This window comes from Trametes versicolor, assembly GCF_000271585.1.
Source record: "Trametes versicolor FP-101664 SS1 unplaced genomic scaffold TRAVEscaffold_14, whole genome shotgun sequence".
Classification (NCBI taxonomy): domain Eukaryota; kingdom Fungi; phylum Basidiomycota; class Agaricomycetes; order Polyporales; family Polyporaceae; genus Trametes; species Trametes versicolor.
The window spans coordinates 280,070-304,220 of NW_007360334.1; the positions used below are offsets into that span (position 1 = coordinate 280,070).

General features: G+C 58.7%; 8 protein-coding genes across 8 annotated transcripts; 4 read left to right on the plus strand and 4 right to left on the minus strand.

Annotated features, from left to right (window-relative positions):
- Positions 1-405: 405 nt before the first annotated feature.
- On the plus strand, positions 406-777 carry TRAVEDRAFT_88295 (fungal hydrophobin; the record flags this gene model as incomplete). Its single annotated transcript, XM_008046589.2, has 3 exons — positions 406-581; positions 643-680; positions 737-777. Coding segments are annotated over 3 exons (255 nt in total), but the record flags the coding sequence as incomplete, so codon positions are not given.
- A 571-nt stretch (positions 778-1,348) lies between these two features.
- TRAVEDRAFT_136133 (uncharacterized protein) lies at positions 1,349-2,122 on the minus strand (the record flags this gene model as incomplete). Its single annotated transcript, XM_008046590.1, has 4 exons — positions 1,349-1,453; positions 1,521-1,800; positions 1,863-1,924; positions 1,982-2,122. 4 exons carry the CDS (start codon positions 2,120-2,122, stop codon positions 1,349-1,351), a joined length of 588 nt encoding a protein of 195 aa, XP_008044781.1.
- Positions 2,123-2,822: 700 nt separating this feature from the next.
- TRAVEDRAFT_24511 (uncharacterized protein) lies at positions 2,823-4,114 on the minus strand (the record flags this gene model as incomplete). The annotated part of the gene is made up of 5 exons (XM_008046451.1): positions 2,823-2,992; positions 3,053-3,608; positions 3,705-3,838; positions 3,903-4,052; positions 4,090-4,114. 5 exons carry the CDS (start codon positions 4,112-4,114, stop codon positions 2,823-2,825), a joined length of 1,035 nt encoding a protein of 344 aa, XP_008044642.1.
- A 3,428-nt stretch (positions 4,115-7,542) lies between these two features.
- TRAVEDRAFT_24512 (transcription factor TFIIIB subunit BRF1) lies at positions 7,543-10,162 on the plus strand (the record flags this gene model as incomplete). The annotated part of the gene is made up of 8 exons (XM_008046452.1): positions 7,543-7,545; positions 7,612-7,722; positions 7,778-7,844; positions 7,895-7,966; positions 8,016-8,224; positions 8,289-9,435; positions 9,514-9,563; positions 9,710-10,162. The coding sequence occupies 8 exons, from the start codon at positions 7,543-7,545 to the stop codon at positions 10,160-10,162; spliced, it is 2,112 nt and encodes a 703-aa protein (XP_008044643.1).
- A 379-nt stretch (positions 10,163-10,541) lies between these two features.
- Positions 10,542-11,617, minus strand: TRAVEDRAFT_40616 (alpha/beta-hydrolase; the record flags this gene model as incomplete). Its single annotated transcript, XM_008046502.1, has 6 exons — positions 10,542-10,616; positions 10,678-10,857; positions 10,915-11,232; positions 11,311-11,432; positions 11,499-11,525; positions 11,590-11,617. The coding sequence occupies 6 exons, from the start codon at positions 11,615-11,617 to the stop codon at positions 10,542-10,544; spliced, it is 750 nt and encodes a 249-aa protein (XP_008044693.1).
- Positions 11,618-14,136: 2,519 nt separating this feature from the next.
- Positions 14,137-14,972, plus strand: TRAVEDRAFT_24514 (uncharacterized protein; the record flags this gene model as incomplete). The annotated part of the gene is made up of 2 exons (XM_008046453.1): positions 14,137-14,149; positions 14,374-14,972. 2 exons carry the CDS (start codon positions 14,137-14,139, stop codon positions 14,970-14,972), a joined length of 612 nt encoding a protein of 203 aa, XP_008044644.1.
- Positions 14,973-15,358: 386 nt separating this feature from the next.
- TRAVEDRAFT_24515 (uncharacterized protein) lies at positions 15,359-19,017 on the minus strand (the record flags this gene model as incomplete). Its single annotated transcript, XM_008046454.1, has 7 exons — positions 15,359-15,381; positions 15,416-15,518; positions 15,594-15,991; positions 16,045-16,069; positions 16,336-16,932; positions 17,648-18,207; positions 18,270-19,017. 7 exons carry the CDS (start codon positions 19,015-19,017, stop codon positions 15,359-15,361), a joined length of 2,454 nt encoding a protein of 817 aa, XP_008044645.1.
- A 1,329-nt stretch (positions 19,018-20,346) lies between these two features.
- Positions 20,347-23,326, plus strand: TRAVEDRAFT_53659 (G-alpha-domain-containing protein; the record flags this gene model as incomplete). Its single annotated transcript, XM_008046591.1, has 14 exons — positions 20,347-20,560; positions 20,620-20,655; positions 20,705-20,786; positions 21,166-21,696; positions 21,744-21,796; positions 21,846-21,911; positions 21,969-22,024; positions 22,081-22,185; positions 22,239-22,319; positions 22,672-22,771; positions 22,825-22,853; positions 22,911-22,964; positions 23,017-23,050; positions 23,163-23,326. The coding sequence occupies 14 exons, from the start codon at positions 20,347-20,349 to the stop codon at positions 23,324-23,326; spliced, it is 1,605 nt and encodes a 534-aa protein (XP_008044782.1).
- Between the last annotated feature and the right edge of the window lie 825 nt (positions 23,327-24,151).

The window sequence follows — 24,151 nt, forward strand, 5'->3', positions numbered from 1 at the left end:
TGGAGCGTGCAGCGAGCGGCCGCGTCGTATGCGAGAGAGTGGATGTCGTCGGTCCTCGCTGTGCTAGAGCCTGCTAATGTGCACAGGGCGAAGTGTCCTCGAGCGTCATTGGTGCGCCGACACTTAGCACTGGGTAGTCCGGAAGGAATATCAGCAAACCCACAGGCTATAAGAGGGCTGCAATCGCCCTCCTCATCCTCACCAACCGCTCCTCGTCTCTCCAGCCCAAATAACCTCACCAACCTTCCCTTCCTTCATCCCACCTCCCGCACCACCATGTTCGCCCAGCTCACCGCCTTCTTCGCCACGCTCGCAATCCTTGCCGTCGCCAACGCCCTTCCGGGCGGCGCGCCGCCCTCCACCACCCCCGCCGCCCCCGCGCCCTCCGCCCCAGCAGGTGCGGGCGCGGGCTCGTGCAGCACTGGGGCGCTGCAGTGCTGCAACTCTGTCCAGTCCGCGGACAGTGCGGCCATCGCGCCGATCCTGTCCCTCCTGGGGGTCGTCCTCCAGGACGTGAACGTTCCGGTCGGGCTGACCTGCTCTGGGATCACCGGCGTCGGCGTCGGAAGCGCGAACGGCTGGTGAGTTGACTTCGGTGTGTTCTATGCAGCGGGGCATGCGCTGACGGACCATGATTTACAGCTCCGCCACTGCCGTATGCTGCGAGGACAACAGCTTCGGTAAGCTGCATATACCTGTTTCGTGGCCGCGTTCGGGATGCTGACCGATGTTGTAGGCGGGCTCATCTCCATCGGCTGCCTCCCTGTTTCGCTCTGAGCGAGCTGCGGGTGTGCGCTCTGTCAGGAGGACGCTCACACGAATGTGACGGCGACGCAAAGGACGATGGGAGGGAGGTTGTGAATGACGACCGAGCGGACAACTAGTAGGACCGTTGGAATTTGATCTGTATCCATGAACGTGCACGCCCATATACGAATGCGTCGTCATACCTTGACACTCTATGACGACGGCTCGAAATGTTTGAGGCCAGCCTTCGAAGGGGTTTTTTCCCCCCAAAACGCCGAGGATCCCGTTGCAATCATCGAACCTGTTCTAAGAAGGTCCTCCGAGAGAGCGTGATGTCGTTGTATCCAGCTTGCTTAAGTTAAAATCGATATTAATATTTATCCATACGATAGAACCAATGACCGCGAGGCGTTGCAGTGTGCAAAAGTGAAGTACCCAGGCGCTCGAAAGCTTTCCCAGCGATGATTCCGCCAGTGGTGTGTCACGAGCCCCTCGCTGTGCACACGATGGGTATCTCCGTGGACGAGCCTAGCTGTTGTTGTTCAGGTCGCGGGGATCCGTGCCTGTGTACCATAAAAGCGTCAGCATACGGCGACGACTACTATGAGAGCGCGAGTGGGCACGTACCACATGCGGTTTCGTGGACGTCGAACTCAACGTCACCGGAGTCGGGCGAGAGCTGCGTGATGGTCGTGCCCGTGAACCACTGCAGCACAGTCGCAGCGTCAGCGCAGGCCGAGACCGCTGTATATGGGAACAAGGCCCGAACTCACGATGAAGTGGCCAAACTGCCGGCTACCGTAGTTGACCTGCACGTTGCCCGTCTGCGAGTGGAAGTTCGTGCCGGCGACGTACACCGCCTGGCGGCCCGGCTTCACGGTGAAGCTGATCGACTTGGACACCGTCTGGCTCGTCGATGTCGACGATTCGATGCCGCCGCCGACGGAGATGCCCTCGAAGTCGATCCCGAAGTTCGCGTTGACAGTGGTCTCGGACCCGACCGTCGACTCGCCCCCGAGGGTGACGGTGATGTCGTCAGACGAGCCGCCGCAGCTAGGTTTGGGGGAACTGCAGTCAGCATGCGGCGGACTTTCTGAGATGTGGGCGCGGCGTACTTCAGCTGGGGGTCGCCGAGGATCGAGAACAGGCGGACATCCGGGTTGTTCACGATGTTGATCTGGATTTCCTCACTTGTCAGCAGGCTGAGCATGAATGCGAGTGAGGGCAGACGTACGAGGGTGCACCTATCGGCGTGCGCAATGTTGCTCGAGCCAGGACCCCCGGGGCAAGAGGCCAATAGGTCCTGGTCGGCGGGAGAATCGTCGCGTGACAAAAGGGTGTCGTTGGCGTGGCGGGGAGGCGTGTATAGCGCCATGGCCGAGGCAAGCACGGATGCGACAAAAAGCGAACGGGCAAACATCTCTCTTGAAACAAAAATTGAGAAAGGTTGAAGATAGAGTGAGCGAACGAAAGAAGAATGGTCAATGGGAATGATGTGCAACGGCCAGAGAGCCTCTGTCTTAAATATTGCGCGTGGATGATCCCCGATGACAGGCTGACCGAACTCGGTTGGTTTAGATGCGATGGTTGCATGTGGCAATGTGCGCCGCCTCGTGGCTCGGTGGATGCATAACCTGAAGCTATCTCCGAGGCAGCCATGGCGGCGGCGACCATGGTTTCAACGCCCACCGACGCCTCTATTCCAAAGGCGGTGCTGAGCGAAGCCGGGCAAACTGGTTACCTCCTGCTCATCCTCCGAGACCTTCGGAGCCACCATCGGCACGCACGAAAGCTGTACAGTTTCTTGATGGTCCGTAGAGACATGACGCGGTGGTTCTGTTACTGGTGAAAGTACATTCAGCCGCAATCAAATAGCAAGAAAGCCGACGTTAACGTTATACCCTCGTGCAGACAATGTCGTGCACAGCCCGGGCGTTGATACTACTGGAGTCGGATACTACGACAACGCGATGTAAGGACCTCGTGCCTATGGTGTATGATCTCAGTTCCAAATTATATCAGACAACAAGGGAAGAAGGACGTACAACAACATCTTCGAATATTGCATCCGTCCCCTAGGCACCCGCCACCCCGTCTGTCCCGACATCCCCAACGCTAACGCTCCGTCGTATAGACACTGCCCTTCCCAGGCCTTCCAGGAACGACGCAGGAAGCGGCCCCTGTGCGTACAGCCGGACCCGTACATCCTCCTCGTTCATGAGGAATAGGTCTGGCACCTCCGGAACTGCAATGTGCCCGAAGGAGATCAGAGACAGGCGCCGGCACAGCAACACAGTGCGCTCACCGAAAATCATTTCGTATCCCCTCACGATCGCTGCCTCGGGCTCGTCGGGATGGGTGATCCGTACTTCACCATGACCGTGCTGTGCCGTGCCCGCCAGCCACGGCAGTGCGCTCAGCTCCATGCATTCGAAACCGTCCGCGTCCCACCGCACCGACCCGAGCGCCTGCAGGTGGTCCGGTACGTACGAACACGTACGCGGCGGATGCTTGATCCCCTTGTAGCTGTCGCGCTTCTGCAACGAGGACGTGTGGGAAAGCAATGCGTGCACTGGGGCGGTTGCTGCGGGAATCCCGTCGGCCGGGCTTGAATTTGGCAATGCAACGTCCTTGTCCGTCGGCGTCGCACCAGCTTTACGCCCCTTCGTCCTCCTCTTCTTGCCCGAGCCCGCAGCTGGTACCGGATCAGTCGCGCTCTCTTCAGGCGCAGCAGCGCCCTTGACCGTTCCCTTTTTCCTCGGCTTCTTCGTAACCGAAGCCGGGGCTGTCGCAGCCGCCGCGATTTGCTCTAGCTTAACTTCGACTCCGCTTGTCGTCTTCGCCTTCTTGTCGCCTTTTGCCTTCGTTACACGTTTCGTCTTCGCTGTTGCTGAGCCGTACGTCAAAAATCACTGCACAGGCAACGCAGACTATCCAAACTCGCCTTGGGTCTGCACCTGCCCCAACGCGATGCCGCCGTCCTCCGTCTTCACGGAGGACGCGGTAGCCTTGTCTTTCCCTTTGGTAGGTCCAGCCTTCTTAGAACACTTCTTTGCCTGCGTCAAGTCTTCCGTTACTGCCGGAAGTGGTTCTACACGAAATATGAGTCGACGACAGTCAGAACAGCAGCTTCATATGCTGTAGGCGCCACTTACTGATATCCTCGTCCGCACTAACGAAAATCCCATCGCTCGCTTTGAACGCTGCCTCACACTCCGTAAGGCCCCTCTTCACCTTTAGGACACCGAGGGTAGTCACCATAGCGACGCAGGCCTCGGCGAGGTGATCGTCGAATGAGTCATTGTCTGTGTCCTGCGCGGCTTCATCGCCGGTAGGACGCACAGGCCGTCCCGGCTGCGGGGTGCATGGCTGGCTCCCGGCGGCTGGTGGCCCAGGAGGCGTGCGCACTCGAGGCGGGAGAGGCAGAACATGGGCGGGGAGGTCCATGGAGGCGGTAGAGGCGCATATATCGACACCGACACTTGTATCGGAAACTGGTCTCGTCGGTCGTACGGGCTGAGGGGTTGGTCGTCGGCTCCTTGGAGAGTTTCCTCCCAGGGGTGCGTGGACGCAAGGTGGGATGTCGGATGGCGGGGATGCACGGTGTAGACCGGAAGATGAATCGTCGATCTCGGTCGACAGAAGACGGGTATTATGGTTCGTCGGCGCGTCAGTGAGTGGTCGATCTGGCCTATCAGGCTCAGGCGTGCAGGGGTCGGTAGACGAGTAGCCACCGCGCGGCGAGTGAGCGCGATGCGGAAGGTCCTGGGGCTGGCGGGTCACGGCGGACACTGGCACATCGTCATTCGTTTCATCCTCCTCTTCCTCTTCCTCACGCATATGCACGTGGACGCTATCCTCCTCATCCTCTTCCTCGCGCGTAAGCATGCGGATGAAAGCGTCCTACGTACTTTCGTTAGCTTCCTAGAACCTTCAGCGAAGGTATTAGATGGCACAACACACCTTCGTAAAGTACCCGTCAAACTTTCGATCGACGACCGGCCTGGGAGGGCGATTAGGCTCCGATGTGCGCTGTCTACTCCCTCCAGACGGTGGACAGGGTGGGGAGTGTGAACGAGGGGGGAATGGTCGTTCTTGTGCACATTCCATGTTCTTGACCTCATTGTCCGCGATATTTACACTGAAGCTGTGGTCTTCACAGGCCGGACGAGGGGGCCTGAGAGGTTGAGGCGTGTTCGACGTGCTTCCGGGTCCGGGGCCCGAGTTCGGGGGTGTTCGGGGGCGTGGAGGGATGTCGGCGGGAGGCGGGAGGCTATGCGGGCTGGGGGTTCTAAGAGGTAAGGGGATAGACTCGATGCGTTCGGGGGAAACGTGCCGTTCTAGAGTATCGACGATAGATGGGGAACACAGCCGCTTTGGGGACGGGGAGACGATCGTGCAAGGAGACGAGGAGCGTGGTGCCAGGAAAGGCGACGTCGGAGGAGACGAGGCCAGAAGAGCTTCAACTTCCTCTTCCCCGGACGATGATGAGGCGGAGGGAGAGAAGAACGTAGGCGAGAAGAATGAACCTGAGGGTCCCCGCGGACTAGGCGTCCGAGGGGCAACAGCGGAAACGAGATCAAGATTCTGAGCGGCAGGCGGAGAGGAGGGCAGAGAGCTAGCTGCGTTGAAGTGACCAGGAACAGATGCAGACAACGAGAATTGACCCTCGGTATGCAAGATGGATGAGGGCGATAACTTGATTCTTTTGGACGGAGAAGATGGAGACGGAGAGGAGCTTTGGGGCTTGGGGGCATCGTTTTCTTGCGAGGATAACGCGCAAGTAGTATTGGGCATAGCTGTGCTTGATGGAGGGCTGTATACTGTTGAGTCACCAGACAGAGGAGAGTTGGACGTAGAAAGCGCATCAGAGAGAAGCGAGTAGTTCCCAGTTGCAGTGTGAGACGACTCGGTATCCTTGGTTAGAGCAGATGATTCATTTTCTATGGAGTCCCAGCTCCGCTTCCGACCGTCATACGATACGGCCTGGGAGGACTGAAGCTGGGTGTATGCGGCCAAGGCTTCGCTGTAGAGTTCATGAGAGAAGCGGACACGCCGAGGAACGCGAGCGGTGGAGTTGGACCGCCTAGACACACGAAGTGCAGACTTCAAAGCGGGACGCGAGACCAAGCAAGCAGTCACCAAGAGTTGACTAGAACCAGCTGACACAGGGGAGGGCGTCTCCGACAGAGCAGAACCAGAGACAGGAGGAAGAGCAGGGTTGCTTGAGGGGTTACAAGTCGGACAGCCAGGATGCGGGTTTCCATCATGGGCGCGGGTATGCCGTACACCGTGGCCTAGAGTTGACTGGACGGGAGGACGAGAGGCCTGGGTCGGGTTGGAAGGAGGGTGAAGACCCTTGAACCTCTTCTTCGCGGGTTCGGGTCCAGCTAAAACAGGTGAGGCTGCCCGCTCCCGTTTGACTCGAATGTTGTCGGAAGACAAGAAAGGCGCTTCATCTATCCTCTGTGCAGAGAGACCGGAAGTCCGCCTCGATCTTCGACGAACCCAGTCGGTGACGAAGACGGGATCGACACCGCGTTCCGTCGCCCATGCATTGCAAAATGAGACAGAGAGATCAACTGATTCGCTATCGAGGAGAGCGTTGAGCTCGGCGCGATGTATGCGGGAGATTGGTTGGAGGGGACGTGAGGGTGGTTGAGGGATATCGGGCTTGCGGTCTTCCTCGGCCGGAGGTGGGCTATGTGCTGGTCGCGCTCGGCCCTTGGTGGTCTTCTTTCTGGGCATCTCGCTCTGCCGAATTTGACTGGCATAAAGGTCCAAGCCAATCAGTGCACAAAGACGTAAGCCGGGGGGAGGCGTCTACTACGAAAGGTTCATGATTCGACTTGCCTAGTCTCGTCACCAGACGGTATAATTAGATCGCTCCTTTTTGGGACAGGGACAAGGCAGAGGGAGAGGAGCGAAAACTATACCGTCTGGTGGAATTCGGACAGAGGGGTGGGGGGTTGTCACGCTCGCGCGACAGCGAAGCCTGTCAGCCTGTCAAACGCGCCTCGACGCGTCCCGATCGAGCACCCGCCCCCGCTAGAATGAGGCGGCCTCCGTGGTTGTTTGCAACTATATGCTTCCCGCGCGGTTCACACCAGTACGGGTTTTTATCAGGCAGCTCGCGAGACCACGCGCGTACCCTGATTTCGCATTTAGGAGCGAAAAATCGGCGGCTTGGATTATCTGTGCATATAATACCCATTGTGTTCGCTGCACGCCTTGAGACGGACTGACGAGAGGTGTTGAATGCTTCGCAAAGCGGTGCCTATATTCTCGCACACGTTTTGTCCTCGAAGAAATATCGTTCGGGACTGCGCGCGGGGGTCTATCGCAGAAAGCACACTAAGGTCGGCGACAGAGGGCGGGAGGCTGCAGAGTCGAGAGCTGTCGCGCGCACGTCCAGGTGGAGCGAGAGTGACCGGGTGTGACAGCCCCCCACCCCTCTATACGAAAGCCACCAGACGGTATAGGTGGGTCTCTGCGCGGGTTTCTGTCTTTCCTGTCCCGATTTGGAAGAAACTGCGCGACCCCCGAATACCGGCTGGTGACGAGACTACGACTTGCCCGAGGACCTCGACGAACTGAACACTACCGTCCCTGCATGGGCCATTCCTGTAAACATCCTTACCGTTCTTCCACCTCACCCTTAATTCTCCACGTTACGCGCCCAGGACCTCGAACCCTATCAGGCCCCCGTACACCCCTCCTCTGCGATGAGAGAACGGGCCGCCGAGATGGCTGGGCGCACTTTCCTCCCTCCGTCTCCCGCAGGTTTCGCGCAACATGGTACGCTCGCCGCAACTATATTCGCTGCATTCAGTATTGCTCATGTGCCCTACTCTGCCCTACTAGACGGTCTGCACCGATTGCGGCGGTACTGTCATCGAATACGATGCAGCTGCCGGTAACGGCTTTTGCGTGAACTGCGGAACAGTGGTAGAGGAGAATACCATCGTAAATGAGGTGCGTGATGGATTACGAGCGATGTATTCCGCCGCGGTGCTAACATTTTCTGTAGGTAACCTTCGGCGAGACGAGTAATGGTGCTGCTATGGTACAGGGGACGTTCGTTGGTCAGGGTGCCAGTACGTTTTCCTCTTGTTTCTTCGCGGTCGCACGTTCTGATATAGTGCAGCACGAGCGCGAATGGGCGGTATGTTTGGAAATAGGGGTAACACGGAGAGTAGGGAACAGACCATCGCAAATGGTGAGCACCATCAGTACGCCCGTTTCGCTTGTTCTTACATTTTACCCAGCGAGCAGAAAGATTCAGCAAGTCGCAACCGCGCTCAGACTATCCGAAGTCGTATCGCTAGCCGCAACCCGCCTCTACACCCTTGCCGTCGAGCACAAATTTACCAAGGGCCGGAAGAGCATGAACGTCGTCGCCGTCTGCCTCTACGTCGCATGTCGACAGAAGGAGACGCGGAACTACATGCTTATCGACTTTTCCGACCTGCTCCAGGTACATATCCTCCCTCCTCCATCACCTTCCACTCATTCACGTGCGCATACACCCACCCCTTCAGGTGAACGTGTTCGAGCTCGGGCACACATACTTGCAGCTCGTACAGACGCTGAATCTACGGCTCCCGCTCGTCGACCCCTCTCACTACATCTCGCGCTTCGCCGCGCTGCTCGAGTTCGGGGACGAGACGCACCAGGTCGCGATGGACGCGGTGCGCCTCGTGCAGCGCTTCGACCGTGACTGGATGACGAAGGGCCGTCGCCCCGCGGGCATCTGCGGCGCGTGCCTGCTCCTCGCCGCGCGCATGAACAACTTCAGGAGGAGCGTCGCGGAGATCGTGCAGGTGGTGAAGATCGCGGACACGACGCTGAAGAAGCGCTTGGACGAGTTCCGCAGGACGCCGAGCGGCGCGCTCACGCTGGCGGACTTCCGCACGGTCTGGCTCGAGGATGAGATGGACCCGCCTGCGTACACGAAGGGGAAGGAGAAGGAAGAGAAGGAGCGCGTGTTGCGCGAAAACGGTGGCGTAATGCCGGACGAGGAGGGTAAAGGTAAAGGTAAGGGCAAGGCAAAAGCGAAGGGAAAGGGCAAGAAGAAACGGAAGAGGGACTCGGAGGACTCGGAGGAAGAAGCTGAGGCGGAAGCCTCTCCTGCGCCCGAAGACGCTGGTCCTTCCCAGCTGCCTCCGCCCCCGTCGATAGACGCGGAGCTCTTGAACCAAGGTATTCTGGCTGGGACGACTGGTCCTCTCCCCCTCTTCCTCCCAGAAGACGGCGACGATGTCCCTTTCAGTATGCCCCTGGCCAGTCCGGATCCCCCCATCGACCCAGCCCTCCTCGAGCCGGAACCGGAGCGCACGCTCGTCAATCCCCCGCCCGAGTCGCAGCAAATACCGAACCCGGACCCCGACCTGCCCCCAGACAAGGCGCTCTCACTCCCCGAGGAGCCGCCGTCGCCGCTTGATGAGACCGTCACCGCGGTCGTAGAGCAAGAGGTCACAGACTTTCTCACCACCGCCCAAAGCTCGCTGCTCAACTCTGCACTGGACGAAGCCGAGCAGCGACGGCACGAGAACTTCACGGGCGACGACGAGCTGCTCGGACTCGACGAGGAGGAGCTCGACCGCTTCCTGCTCACCGACGACGAGGTGAGGATCAAGGAACGCGTCTGGGTCGAGATGAACCGCGACTATTTGGAGGCACTCGCAGGTGAGTACGGCCACGGATAGTGGTCGCATCATATGTTGTGCAACCTAATGCACGCTGTCGCTGAACGGTATCGATCAGCGAAAGCGGAACTACAAGAGAGCGAAGATAAGCAGAAAAAGACGCGCAAGGTTCGTATCCCGCTTAGGGCAACATTTATTCTCATTTCATTCCATCACATCAAGTCTATCGTGGTGCTCTGCTTCATTTCGCACCTCCGCGAAGCTTCTTAGCCACGTCGGTACGCTCAAATCTCATGCGGTTTTGCTCCCCATAGCGCCGAAAAACAAACAACAAACCGCGGGATGCGTCGACACCGCACGGGAGCACCGCCGCCGAGTCCGTGCGGAACCTCATCAAGAAGAACCCGAAGTACAGCAAGCGGATCAACTACAACGCGCTCAAGGACCTCTTCACGGACGCGGGCGGCTCGTTCCAGATGCCGGCGGGGGACGACGAGGACGAGGACGGGAAGGACGAGGGGCTGTACACGCTCGACGACAAGGACGAGGGCGAGGGCATGCTTATCGTCGAAGAGGGCGGCGGCGGCGTTGGCCAGGCTCTGCCGGCGAAGGAGCGCTCCGCGAGTGTCGTGCCAGGGGCGCCGGTTTCGGCTGGGGTGGAGAACCTGCTGGAGGCGGCGGACGATGAGGACGCGGAGGGCGAAGAGGATGTGGAGGAGAAGGACGACGCGTATGGAGAGTGGGATGGGTACGAACAGGAGGTATGATTAGCGAGCAGTCTGAAGTCAAGAACGCTGTGTATCAGTAGGACCTTTCAGTTGTATCTCATTGGTCATCGTGTTCGAAGTTGTGGCTGACCCCGTCTTGCAGCGATGTCTCCGACATCAAAGCAGTATGCATTTCTACAGCTCCGTCTGTCAGGTACTGAGACACGGCGGAGACATCTAGTGGTGGCAGCGCGTCCGGATCTTGATGAGCCCATGCGAATCCCGTGCGCCCTCGGGCGCCATCCTGCAGCTAGTGACTGGCGACGACCAGCGATTCATGTGGTGCCCTCGGCCTTGCCGCACTTCGCGGATACTCGAACTTCCCGCACGACCACACAACTTTCGGCGTCTTCCAAAATTGATCGTCGAGCGTCCCATGTTACAAGTGCTTGATCAGGAACTCGACCGTCGCTTTGAACGCGCCCTCCTTCCCAGCCTTGATCTTCGGGTCGCTCTGCGAACGGGAACGCCTTTAGCCATGAGCGTGCTATGGACTGCACGCCGAAAGCACGTACAATATCACCACGGACGGCAAAGCCGTGTGTGCAGCCCTCCCAGTATGTGCGCTCGTATCCGGGCGCGAACTTGCCGTCTCCGAGGATCTCGTCCGCCTTCGCCTGCGCGTCCTTTCCGAACTGAAAGTCGTTCTCGCACGAGTTGATCAGCAGTGGTGCCTTCGACTTCGCCAGGTATGTCTGTTGCGACTTCTGTTAATACCGCTCATTAGTCCGACTCATGCAGGTACAACACACCTCGAGATCATCGGGGCTCTTCAAGAGCGACGGGTGCGAGACCGCGACGACGTTGACCTCCCCGCTGATGGCGAGGTCGAACGCGGGCCGCCCTCCGTAGCAGTACCCGACCGCGGCGATCTTCGTGACGCCCTCCGCCTTGAGCGCGCTCAGCACGGGGCGCACAATGTCCGGGATCTCCGATGCGGGGTGTTTGCCCAGCCAGCCCATGAGGTCGAAATCGCCGCTGTTGAGCTCTGCCTCGGGCAGCGCGTCGCCCGCGAAGAGGTCCGGCAGGTACACCTTGAAGCCGTTGCGCGCGTAGGCGTCCGCGAGCAGCTGTGGATTGTTCAAGTTGCATGGTGAGCGCGGGTTTTGGCGGATGCCGTTCGCGGCGTTGACATTTGTTGTACTTACCAGACTGTTTTGCAGCTTAAGGCCAAGGATGTCGCTGAGGAAGAGGATTGCCTTGTCCTTGGGGTAGTCGGTGGATGGGGTCGCAACGTAAGTCTCGATACCGCCGATCAGGATGGTCTGGCCTGGAAGCGGGACACAGCTGAGTTATATGGTAAACAGATACCGCAAGCAAATCGACGAGAACATACCCTCGGGCGTGCCTTCGTGACGAACGCCTGCATTGAACCGACGCGGTGTTAGGCGCATATTCGGCGAGAAGAAAATCGAGATAGTACTCGCCAGAAACGCAGTGCTTGCAGAGAGACATTTGTGATGATGACGCTGTATAAGTGGGATAAAGCGAGGAATGAGCTCGACGAGGTGCTGACTTCCGCTGACAGGTGGGTGTCTTGCAACGTATATATACTCTATGGAGTCTCCGCAGTCCCTCGATCGCGGAGGATTTGTGTACTCCGTCATAGAACAAACGTCTATGAGTTCTAAGGAACCATGCGATCAACGGACTGCAGCTTGATGATCCATCTGGCATCGATGCTTACACTCACCTCTTTTCGGTGATAGCACTTCGATGTGCATATCGACGGCCCCGGATGCGTATCTCCTTGTCGTCTTAGTCAAAGTAACGCCAGGAAAGGAGATGCGCCGCATGGGGCGGTAAGCTGCCGCAGCGGCAGATATGTAGATAAAGCGCACAGCACGACTATGGGCATATACTTGCACATACCCGCACTGCGTACGGCGGCGGGATTGTCGGAGACTTCTACCTCAACAATGGGCGTCTCTCCAAGTTCCGGATGCCTGACGAGGCCTAGAACGGTGGCGCAAAGCGTATACACTTGACGACAAGGACGCAAGCGGGTACAGCATCATCTCGTCTTCGAGGGGAGTAGATAGGTAGCGGCGGCGTCGGTGGGTCAGCTTGTCGTACAGTGGGCGGCTGTTGAGATGGACACGGGGGCGTGGACGATCCAGAAAGCAGGACGACGTGTATGTGGAGTATGTTGGGTATTGATAACATTTTGGGTACGGGCTAATCAAGAGTCTTGTGTACCAGGATGGCCTGTGTGTTCAGTCGGCCGTCGTGATCGAACCAGAGTCTGCGAACGTCTTGAAGCGGCGTCTCAGATCCCAAGAGAGTGAGCAGTCACCAACATCATGGGCACTGACTGACCGGGATGCGATAGACGTCAACATCCAGCACTACACCCGGGGCCCGGTCGAACGCCGCGAATGCTGCGCGCCATCTTGTAACCAGCGCGTCTCTCAGCTCATCAAGCTGGAACGCGGCAAACCGAGATGACCAGAGCTCGTGGTGGTCGTTCCATACTTGCGGCTCCACACGCAGTGTCAGCCTGCGAAACGCGGGGTACCGCTGTCGGTCAAGCAGGCTGCTCGCGAGCCGTGCGCAGAGCTCGTCGGTGATCGACGTCATGCGCCCCGCGCGGTCGACCATCTTGAGCTTGAGGTGCTCGAAAACGGGGAACGGCGGGGGCCGACGCTCGAAGAGCGCGCAGAGGAGCTCGAAGAACCCCTCCGAGGGGGGGTCTTTTAGGAACGTGTCTGGGCGGAACCGTAAATGGAGGAAACGCAGCGCGGGGCACTGTGCGATGGTGTTGAGCGTGTACGCGTGATAGCTCGCTGGAAACGTGTGATGCGTCAGCATTATGCTGACTCGTTTTCGCGTGAATTGGGGCGTACGGTGCTGGTCGGCACGAGTGACAGCCCATTGAGGGGCAGTCTCTGTCAGTGCGTGCACGCGGTCGCCCGTCGATACGCTTATAGCGTGCAGAGACGTCCGCGCTGCGTGAATAACCGAGATCCATGGGAGGACCTGGGCAGCACCCTCGAACGATACGTTGATCATTTGAAGACCCAGAAGGCTCCGTCCGCCGTCCTGCAGGAGCCTGTCGACCAGCACCGAGTGTGACCATCCTCCGAGTTTGACCACGATTTCCCGGATCGTAGGGAATTGTGAAGGGTCAGGAATGAACTGCATGCCGTCCGAGTCGAGGGGATGGTCGGAAGGAGGGTCGAGCCTGAGTCTAGATGATCGTAATTCGTCCCAGACCATGTAGCAGACGAGCCGCTCCAGCCGCGGGAGCATGCTGATCACGACGACGAAGCTTTCGGTGTTCATCAATTGCACCCATTCGAGCGAGAGCGTTCGCAGCGAGATGAAGAGGTGCCAAGGAAGGACGCGGGGTGAAATGACCGCATCGTCGATCTCGTCCGCGTCACTTGCGGTGAAGCGGGAGATAGTGAGCGACCGGACGAGCGAGCCGAGCGCAGGATGGTCGGTAAGCGTACAGGATAGCGTGCGCGCGTTAGCTATAGCGCGTCCCTGGCCCATTAGCGTGATCGACCGGTAGAGACAGATACGGGTGTGAGGGAGAAGGGCATGACCTGCTAGCGCACAGTTGTAAAGAGAGGATGGATCGTCTCCATCGACGCAGTCGAGGATGTAGAGAAGGATGTCGAGCGGAAGCACCACCTTTTTTGTACTTGAATTGGACATGCTGGTTATGTCCGATTAGAGGATCAGGCGTCAGGTCCACTTTACCCACTGTATGGAACGTTGTAGTGCGTAATGTGGGCGAGCAAGCGAACCTTGAGAATGTGGTGAGAACGAAGCTTCAATAGTCATGCATCATGGTCGAGTAGCCTAAGCAGACGCCCAACGTCCGACATCGGGACAAATATGTACAAGTAGCGCCTGTTACAGTGCATTGGACTGCGAGAAGAGGCGATAAGCCCCTCTTTGTTTGTTCTCGTCCCCCACCCACTCTGCCCATCATCGAACTTTGTTTGACTGCCTAGGTATTCACTATGCCCCCTCGTGGTTAGTGATATTTGTTTTACCGAGTCGATTATTGCAGTTCACTGACCTCTCGACTCGAAAGCTTTCCCATACACAGAAGCTCAACTACGTAGAGCCGGTCTAGGCGAACGCCAGAGATCCGAACGCGTAGCGGAGGTGCTCCAGACAATGAGAGAGTACCCAGATCTGTTTCGCGAGTCCTTCTATCTCTTTCTACGCCTACTTCACCCTAATTTCTTATCCAGGTCTCTCCATCGTCACTCTCCAAAGTATGAACGACGAGGACAAGGCGAAAAAGGCCCGCGACACGCCTCGCAAGCCTGGCTCTCGAGCCTCAAGCAGCACGACTACGCCATCCACTCTCTCAGCCTCCGCTGTACTATCCGTGCACGCCCCCGATGACTACGAAAGGACGTCATACTACAACGGGATCTCGGCCAGTGACCACCCAGACCTCATATACCGCTCAGATTACCTCACCAGGCCCTTCCCGAAGCCCGCCGGCGGACACGCCGACCTTCCCGTCAAGTCGATCCACGGCACACACGGCACCCCGTTGAAAGACGTGTGGGATGTGGTCGCCCCGCAGGTTTTCGCCCTACTCAAGGCGGGCGAGATCAAATGGACGTCCCTCAGCACGGTCTGCTTCTTTACCGATACCCCGGGGGAAGATGAGGGGACGTGGGGCCTCGGACCCCCCGTCATCTGGGTCAAAGTCCCCCCGGGCTCGACCTCCGCCGATGCCGCCCACGAGGTCTCTCAGGAGATCCTTGCTGTTCTGAAAACCCACGACATCGACGACGTGGTTGTGGAGTGGTGCGAGGCGGAGGGAGCTCGCTTCTAGCTATGACGGGCTTGTGCCGATCCGGCAGTCCGCAGGCGATACAGCGTTGCTTCTGCCTCCATGAAGCACCTTTCGCTCGAGCAGTGGTATATCAGCTCAATATATATTCTCTTGTACTAGCTAGCACACGTAGCTAGCGATCGTGCGCCAGCCATCGCAGAGGAGGTTACTAACGAAGCCAATGAGCTCTCATGATTGGTTATCCATCCTTGGTCGGGGTCGGGGTGATGGTCGATGGACTTCGAGTCTCAACGGCGTGCGTTGTTATGGCGGACTTTGTTTCGGCCTATGTATTTCAGTACTTGCTGGGCAGTGAGAGCTAAAAATATGCCGAAAGCTGTACGTCCGTGTTTTTGAACACTCAGCATACACGCACGATATCAATCCTACATAACTAAGCAGCGAGAGCCTGCAGTCCGCCGCATGCAGCAGATAGTACTTACGAGCGCGATGTGCAGACTCGGACCACATTGTCCAACCCGTGCCATTCTCGGAGACGTCATTCGAGGCGTCGTCCTCCCGGCTTGGTTCCCGCGAGGACACCCGCTGTCGCAGAGTCAACAAATCTACATCCAACACCACGCCCGGGGCACGCCCAAAGGCCGCGAATGCCGCGCGTACCCGCCCGAGCATTGCGTCCCGCTCGGCGCGCTCCTGTGCACTGGGCTCCCAAGATATCGACCAATAATTGCCCTGCCATTTCTGTAGCTCCGCACGTATCGTGAGCAGCGCAAAGTGCGGGTACCGTGTCGCGTCGAGCAGGCTGTCCGCGAGGCGCGCACAGAGCGCGGGAGCAGGGGAGACCATCTGCTCCTCGCGGACACGCGCTTGCAGGGAGAAGTGCTCGAGCGCAGGGAGCGGCGGGGGGTGACGCTCGAGTACCGCGCACGGCGCGTACAAGGGGTCCTGAGGGTGTGTATTGGGGATATACGTATATTGATTGGGAAGGTATTTGATGCGGAGTGAGCGCAGGACAGAGCAGTGCGCCACGCTGTCAAAAACGTCTGCAAAGTTGGATGCTGAGAGAAAGTAAGTGACAGAATACAGCTATACGGATGACGTTACGACGAACCGTTTCGCTCGATGTCTGCAGGCGCCTGTACAGTGTTATCCCACCGGTCAAGCAGGTCATGATCAGCCAAAGTCATGCTGAGAGAGCGCAAAGTCGCTCCCGCGGCGCGTATGACGGGAGTCCACAAAAGGGTGTCTTCAATCCACGCGAAAGATAGGTCAAGATACTGGAGATTGGCGATCACACTGGGGTAATTGAACAAGATCCTATTGGCAAACGCCGGGTGGCGCCAATACCCGTATTCGACGCGAAGTCCCTTGAGCCTCGGGAACACGTCTCGAGGGGAGGTACAGACGATATTGCTGTTTCCATGTCTTCATAAATCGTGCCAAGGTCGAGAGCGGCCTGGTCAAAGAGACCGTCGCAGACAAGGCGCTCGAGCTTCGGGAGCATGGCAAGGACGACGAGCAGACCATCCACACCAAGTAGCCGAACATGGTCTAGGGTCAGAATGCGAAGCTCCGGCAGGTGGGAAAACGGGATCAGCTCGGGCGTGAGGAGCGGCTTTTCGTCAAAAAGGTATCGCGGGTGACTTTCAAGCGATCCGGAAATTCTGAGGGTCTTGACGAGTGCACCAAGCGAGCAGCTCGCAGAGAGGGTGAGCGAGAAGAGATGAAAATCGGCCACTTCGCGGGAGACAGCTGAGAGGGAGACGTCTCTGTAGAGAATCGTCCGTGCACAGGCGGCGAGGGCTCGGTTCCCAGCGAGGACACATGCATGGAGGGAGGCACGATCGTCTGCGAGGGTGTCCATGATCGTAAACAGGATGTCTAGAGGAGGAGAGGACATCTGAGGAATTGCGTCGCCACAGAGCAGATCGAAGAAGACGAAGGATGGTGGTGGTGGTGGTTGAGGACGAAGAGTTATCCCGCCGGCCAATGGCCTCCACTGTTAGGCGCTCCGAAGATCCCGGACTGCGCCGTGCGCGAGGGTTGCAGAGAGAAGGCAACGTCTGCGAGGATGTCCATGTTGAGATCAAGATATCCTGCAGCAATGTTGTTTGAGCCTGAGGCATTCGACTCGAGTTGAGGGTGGTGTCCACGTCCACGCGATATGGTCTAGGTATGAACATCGTATGAGAGGGGGGAGCGGGTGACCCCCGTGGGAACCGTCTGAGTTGCAATTTCTGGGCGAGAGCTGTCAAGAGGTGTCAGCGGACACTGAACGGGTGGCTGAGGCTCTGCGTCGACGAGAGCTCCATGGCTCACTGTGGGCTACATACCACGATAATAAAATGGTCTAGCTAGAACACTGTGTCCTCCAAACCAACCTATATTTTCCTGAGATTTTCCGCTGCGTAAAACGGCGGGTGAGGAAAGACGTCGAGACACTTTTTGGGGCGCGTCGTTCCCACGGGGGTCACCCGCACCCCCTCATAGGATAGTCCAGCCTCTATTCTAAAGAAACGACTGTCTTCCGCAGAATTAGAGTGCTGGTTTACGAGCCTAGATATGGTCGTCTCGGCGCTACAGCCCAAGCTCGAGCTCAGGTTGCATTTACCAGTCAACACATGCGTGAAAATCCGACATTGTCATTCTCTCGATCTAAAGTACGCGCATATCACAGACAAATGTTCGCCCTACATCAGGACGCAGAGACTGACCCGCGGTACACAACAGAATATGGATTCGTGCACAGAAGACATCGTCCGCACGCTCAGGCTCGCGCCATCAACATCCGAGCCGCTCTCAGACGGGAACCTCCCCGAGTCGACCTCCAGCACAACACCAGGAACACCCTCAAACGCCGCAAACGCCTCTCGCGCCCACGCAAATAGCTCGTCCCGCATCATGCACTCCCGCCGCAGGCTCTCCGCGCCTGGCCACGACCATCTTTCGAAATCCGCCGGCGGGTGCACGCGCACCGCTAACAGACTGAATCGCGGGTAGCGTGAGGCGTCGAGCAGGCTGCCCGCGAGGCGCGTGCAGCTCGCGCGGCTGAAGACTTCGGCGATGCTCGCGCAGTCGTACAGCTCGAATGCGAGGTGTGCGAGCGCTGGCAATGGCGGGATGTGGCGCTCGAGGAGCGTGCAGAGCGCGTCGAGGAGGTCGTCTGGGGGCGGCGCGTAGATGCGTGTGAGTGGGTTGATGTGGTAGATGACCGTGAGCGACTGGAGCGCGGTGCAGTGCGCTACGTGGTCGAGGACGTACGCGTGGACGGACTCTGCAAGGGAGGGGAGATGAGTTGTGAGCTGTACTCACGGAGTGTGGTATATTGTGACGCACCGAACCGTTCGATACCAGCGGGAACGGACGTGGTTGTGTCGTCCGGCGTTGGATCGACCACTGATATGCTGAGAGAACATAATGTGGCGCCCGCGGCGCGTATAATGGGAGCCCACCACAAAGTGCCTGAAGTAGACCCAAAGTCAAGGTCGAGGAGCTGTAAGCCGGCGATCGCCGCCGCATCATCCAGCAGCAGTCGGTCGGCCAGTACCGTATGGCTGTTCCAATACCCATTGTTGATGACGAGTGCCCTGAGGCTTGGGAATGGGCGTCGTTGCAAAGCGTTGAGCGTGATCGGCTCGACGGCATCGTCAGCGGCGCCTCCGTTGTTAGATGTGGCGTCTAGGAGGGTGTGGCAGACCAGGTCCTCAAGCTTCGGGAACATGGCGAGAACGGCGAGGAAGCTGTCCATGCTGTGCAGCAGGACTTGGTGTAAGATCAGCGTGCGTAGCTCCGAGAGGTGATGTAGCAAGGGTAGCTCAGGCGTGACGCATACGGGTCTTACTGGCGGAAGAGACCAGGGGACGACCCCAGTGCGCGGGTCGGAGATCTCGAGAGTCCGCACTCGAGGGCCAAGGGAGGGATTAGCAGCGAGGGTGCGCGAGAGCAGAGGTATTTCTACCCTCTGAAGGGAGAAGCCTGAGAGAAAAATGTGGCGGTAGAGAGACGTCCTGACGCAGGTGGCGAGAGCTCTCCCAGCGAGAGCGCATGCGCAGAGGGAGGCGGGATCGTCTTCGAGGGCCTCCATGATCAGATACAATATGTCCAGAGGAAGAGCGGCCCTTTCAGGCATCGTGGCGCCACAGGTTGAGAGGAAGAGGGCTCGGGATGGTCGAGGTCGAGGTCGAAGAGTTGTGCCGCAGCCGCCCATAAGTGCTGGCCAAGTATACCGTTGGGCGCTCCGAGGATCCCGCACTGCGCCGGGCGACAACTGCACATCGCGCCATCTTTCCCTCCGACTTCCTTGAGCCGCGTTGCGGGCTAGATGTATATTTCATGGGGACGGGGAAGCTGGGACCCGCGGTACGCAACCTCAGCATATGGCAGAATGCACGAGGGCGATTGTCAGCACGCCTACGAGAGCTAGATATGATTTGCATATCTGTCACCATTCGACCTGACCCCAGATGCCTTTAAGAAAAGTGTGAATGAGCAAAAGTGATGGACAGGAGGCAGGGACGTGGACGGCGAGCAACGGAAAGCACACGACTAACAAAGGTACTGTGTGCGGGGGTCTGCGAATAGAATAACACCAGAGGGAGATCTCGATACTGAAGAATACAAGCGAGACCAAGGCTGTCGATCTTCCGCATTGCTCGCTCGTTCTGTGGAGTGCCATTGTGAGAGCGAGATGGGCTACGGCAGGAAGCGCGAGCGTGGTACTCGTTCGGATCCGAGGCAGAGAGACCGCCCCGACGAGATGGCGGTGTTGTGCTGACGGAAACGTTGCGTGTGCGGAACATGGGCGCAGTCGAGGACCTGGCAGATGTCCGGAGGCAGAAAGAGACCATCGAGAGACTAGCTAGGCAGTGAGAGGGCCAACATCGGCACGAAGAACGCCAGGATGCACAGGAGACGGGCCGAAGAAGCGAAGGCGCGGTCTGAGAGCGACTGGTGGTGGTGGCATGGAGGAGAGAGGAGTCGGAGTGAGAGGAGCGTCGCACGCAACGATCTGTCAAAGCAGGTCGGTTTAGCAGCCCCATCTATCACTCACCGGACGCTACTACACACCGTCACCCGGCCTGCCCGACACCGGGGTATACACGCGCCATTCGCAGTGTGCAACGGGGAGAGCGAGGGGGTGCAGCTGGAGACGGCGCAAAGAGCGGTTGTGTTCGCGATGTGGACGAGGAGACGAGATCGGAGGAGGCCGTCCGAGGGAGAAGATCGCCAGGGGAGCGAGATAGACGCCGGCCGGAGCGCGGTGATCCGGGGACGGTGACCGCCGGCACACACACTCGACACCGCCTCCGATCACCCTCTCCTCCTCTTCTCTCAACTCGTCTGTCCTCTCTCTCCCTCCCACTCCGCCTCTCCCCCTCCGCCCTCCTCTGCTACCCTTCTCTGTCTGCTCGGGATGGCGACGCGCGTGTTCTGGAACAACACCGACCCCGATGACCCCCTCGCACGCGCCCTTCAGCCGCCCTTTGACGAATCCTTAGAGGAGCGCGCCGTGCGCATCCGTCAGCAGGAGGAGGCCGCACGCGTCTCGAAGGAGATAGACGAGGAGATTGCGGTCGCGCGCAAGGCCTATGAGCGCCGCAAGCGCGCGATCAAGATTCTGTTGCTTGGTGCGCACACTATGGCATGGCCTACTGGCGCATACACTCACCTCCAGCGCGTCGGACAGGCCAGGCAGAGTCGGGCAAGAGTACAACACTGAAGAGTGCGTCGAGTGTGCATCACATCAGCTCTGTACTGATGCTGCGTTGCAGACTTTCAGCTTCAGTTCTCGCCACAACACTTTGCAAAGGAACGCGCCGCTTGGAAGACTATCATCCAGCTCAATCTTATTCGGTGAGTTGTCACATTCGCTGCTCCCGGACGACGCACGCGCGTGTATGTGGCACAGTGTTTGTGATATCCGTGCGCTGCATCTACATCCACACTCCACCACGTCCACTCTCGTCGATCAGTACGAGTGCTATAGTGGGCATGCCCGTGAACATCGCGATCGACGCCCACACAAGCTACGTTCCGAAGCACCATCTTGCACGCGTGTAACTTGCATGGCACGCCCCATCCCCTATAGCTTACATTCGAGCTTCGATCAAGATATTCCGCATGATGTTTGTTGTTGCACATTTCGATACCTTCGACATGAGCAACATTCACGCGTCCACTGCATCCTAGGAGTGTGTACGAACCATGATGTCTGACACACGCTCTCTTCCAGGTGTATCAAACGACTGCTCGAGGCCCTCCAAGAAGAATGGGAGTCGTCCCTCCAGACTACGACTGCGTCCTCCATCGCGAAAGGTAAAGGCGTCGCTGGCCGCACGCCAACAACACCCGGCGTCCGTTTCTCGACCTCGCCGCTTAACGACCACCACCGGCGCATCCGAATGCGCCTCTCTGCGCTTCTCCCCATCGAGGACGAGCTCATGCGCAAGCTACTCCCTGATAACGTGACTGGGGGCCGCGACGTATGCGTGCGCGCAGGCAGCGGATGGAAGGGCGTGCTAGCCGCGCTCAGCTCGAACTCAAGTACACTCGACATTCCACGGAATCCGCAGCCCCCGCCGCTCGTGTCCGCGATGAAGGGCGCATCACGGCCAGGGACCGGGAACTCGCAGTTCAAGGACAAGGACAACCCGAGCGCGGTGCTCGCGGCGTGCAGGGACGACATTGTGACGTTGTGGGAGGACACAGTCGTGCAAGCGGTGCTCAAGAAGCAGAACGTGCGCTTGCAGGACATGCCTGGATTGTGCGTGCACCGCTCTCCGCACTGACGCCGTATACTCACTTGCGCAGCTTCCTGAACGATGCAGGGCGCGTCGCTGCGATTAATTACGAGCCAACAGACGGTAAGCTGGCGGAGTTCCTGTTGCGCACGCGTTGCTGATCTCATCGCAGACGACATCGTACGCGCGCGCGTGCGCACGCTCGGCGTCGAGGAGCACCAGTTCACGATGGAAAACGGTGCGCTATATCGTCCGGTCGCCATCTTTCGTGGCTGACCATCGTCACCACGCACAGGTGCTCTACCAGGCACAGAATGGTACATCTACGATGTCGGCGGGTCGCGCAGCGTCGTACGTATTTCCCTTCAAGATACCATCTGCCGACCGGTGCTGACTGTTCTATACAGCGTCAACACTGGATACCGTACTTTGATGATGTCCAGGCGATCATCTTCCTCGCGCCGCTGGCGTTCAACCTCACGCTCGAGGAAGACGCGAAGGTCAACCGGCTCGTGCGTACCAGTGTCTTCCTCGACCGGCCGCGGGCGCTGACAGATCGATCCAGGAGGACTCAATCGCGCTATGGCGCCAAGTCTGCCAGAACCCACTGCTATCGAAGACGACGCTAATCCTGTTCCTCAACAAGGTGAGTCAGCGGCCTTCGTACCCCGTCTCTGCACCCGTCCCGGGCCCGTTGCATCAGGTCGCAACCCCCGCGGACGGCGTTGACGGCTCTTCTCCTCGGGCGCGGGCGCGAGAAGGCCTGCATTCACGCCCGCCATTGACTCGCGCCTTGTTCTCGCCGCACGCGCAGGCAGATCAGGCGTCCCTTCGTGATGACGCATCCGCTGCGCTGTGATGATCCGTCGTTGGCGTTTTCCTGCCCTTGCCTTGTTTCCCCGGAACTGTTTTTGCGGCCCGATGACTAACGCGTGCTCTGCTTTTTTCTTCTGCGCTGTGTTCCCGCGGGCTCATCGGCGATTTGATGCGCGGTGCAGATGGACATCTTGCAGGCGACGCTCGCCGCGGGCATCCGGGTGGCGAAGTACGTTCCGAGCTATGGCGACCAGCCGAACGACGTTCAGCATGTCACGAAATGTACGCATGTCTCTCGTGCTCTTTCCGTTGCGGCTGCTTACTAGTTTGTGTAGACTTTCGCGATAAGTTTCGGGGATACCATGTACGTGCAACATCCGGTGCTCGAGCAAGCGCCCACTGACGTTCGATGGGTCTGCAGAAACGCCTCTCGCCAAAGCCACGTCCGTTCTTCTGGCACGAGACGTCGGTCATCGTACGTGCATCCACTACCCATACTGATAAGTCTCTCATCGCGCCCACCACAGGACACGCGCTCGACCGCAGCGATCCTCGTCGGCGGTGAGTGCTCACGTCCCTTCGCGCCTCGCTCTACGCCCCTCCTGCTGCCTATCACCGCCCCCCATCACCTTCTGCGTGCTTATGTGTGTCCCGGGATCATCGTGCTGACCAGATGCTTGTTTTCTTTTTCCGCGCGTTTTTTTTGCGTTCTGTCTCGCCACCGACACCGCATCTTTGCCACTGCGCATCGACGCGTCTTCGCATCTCGCCGGGGCCGCGCCACTAGTCCGCGAAGGCATCCTGCGCACGCATTTGCAGAGCGTCAACGTTATCTGAGCCCGCGGCGCCGAGTCCGCGTCCGCGTCGATGGCATGCGCTGCGAGAACGCCACCGCGCGTTCGGTGTCGTGGAGGGTGGGCGAGGTGGCCCGCGGCTCGGCGGAAGAAGGAGGCGACCCCCGGCGCGCTTCGACGGCGCACAGCATGTAGCGGAGGATAGAAGCGTCCATCCCGGAACCGACCCCACTCCGCTATTACGACACCTGGCTCCCCGGTACCCGGGACGCGCCGCGCGAGGCGGTGGACGCTGAACACGAACATGAACGAATGCTACTCGGGGGGCGCGGAGGGTGGACGGCGCGCCTGTTTGGAACGACCGCGGAACGGAAAGACGCTCTTGACGCATACCCCCCTTGCCCACCCTGGTACCCGCGCCCGCCGACACCCTACTATACCTCTGTCCCGTCTCCCATACCACCTCTTCCCCTGTTTTCTGCGTCCAGGTACGCCGGTCCGTGCGGGCGTTGTTGGCCCGAGTGTTAGATAGAGAATATTTGGCGCTTGTTGTACTGTTATGTATCTATGTATACTTGTATGCGCTCTTATAATATGGCCGTGGCTCAGGCTGTGGGAGGTGCTCCTTGTCGAGCTGCATGCCCTTGTACTTGCGATCTGCGAGTCGGAGGTTAGGTCGCTTGAGTGCTCGGCAGGCCTCGGGTGTAAGAGATATCACCGCCTTCTAGGAGGAATTGCGGACTCTCGAAACAATCGTAGCGCGATATGAGTACGGTCAGCATGCTAGCAGCTTTAGACACCATCCACACAGAAGGCAGAGCGCCGGGCGGAGGCGCGAACCAATGAGCGGCCACCAAACGCGTCGGTC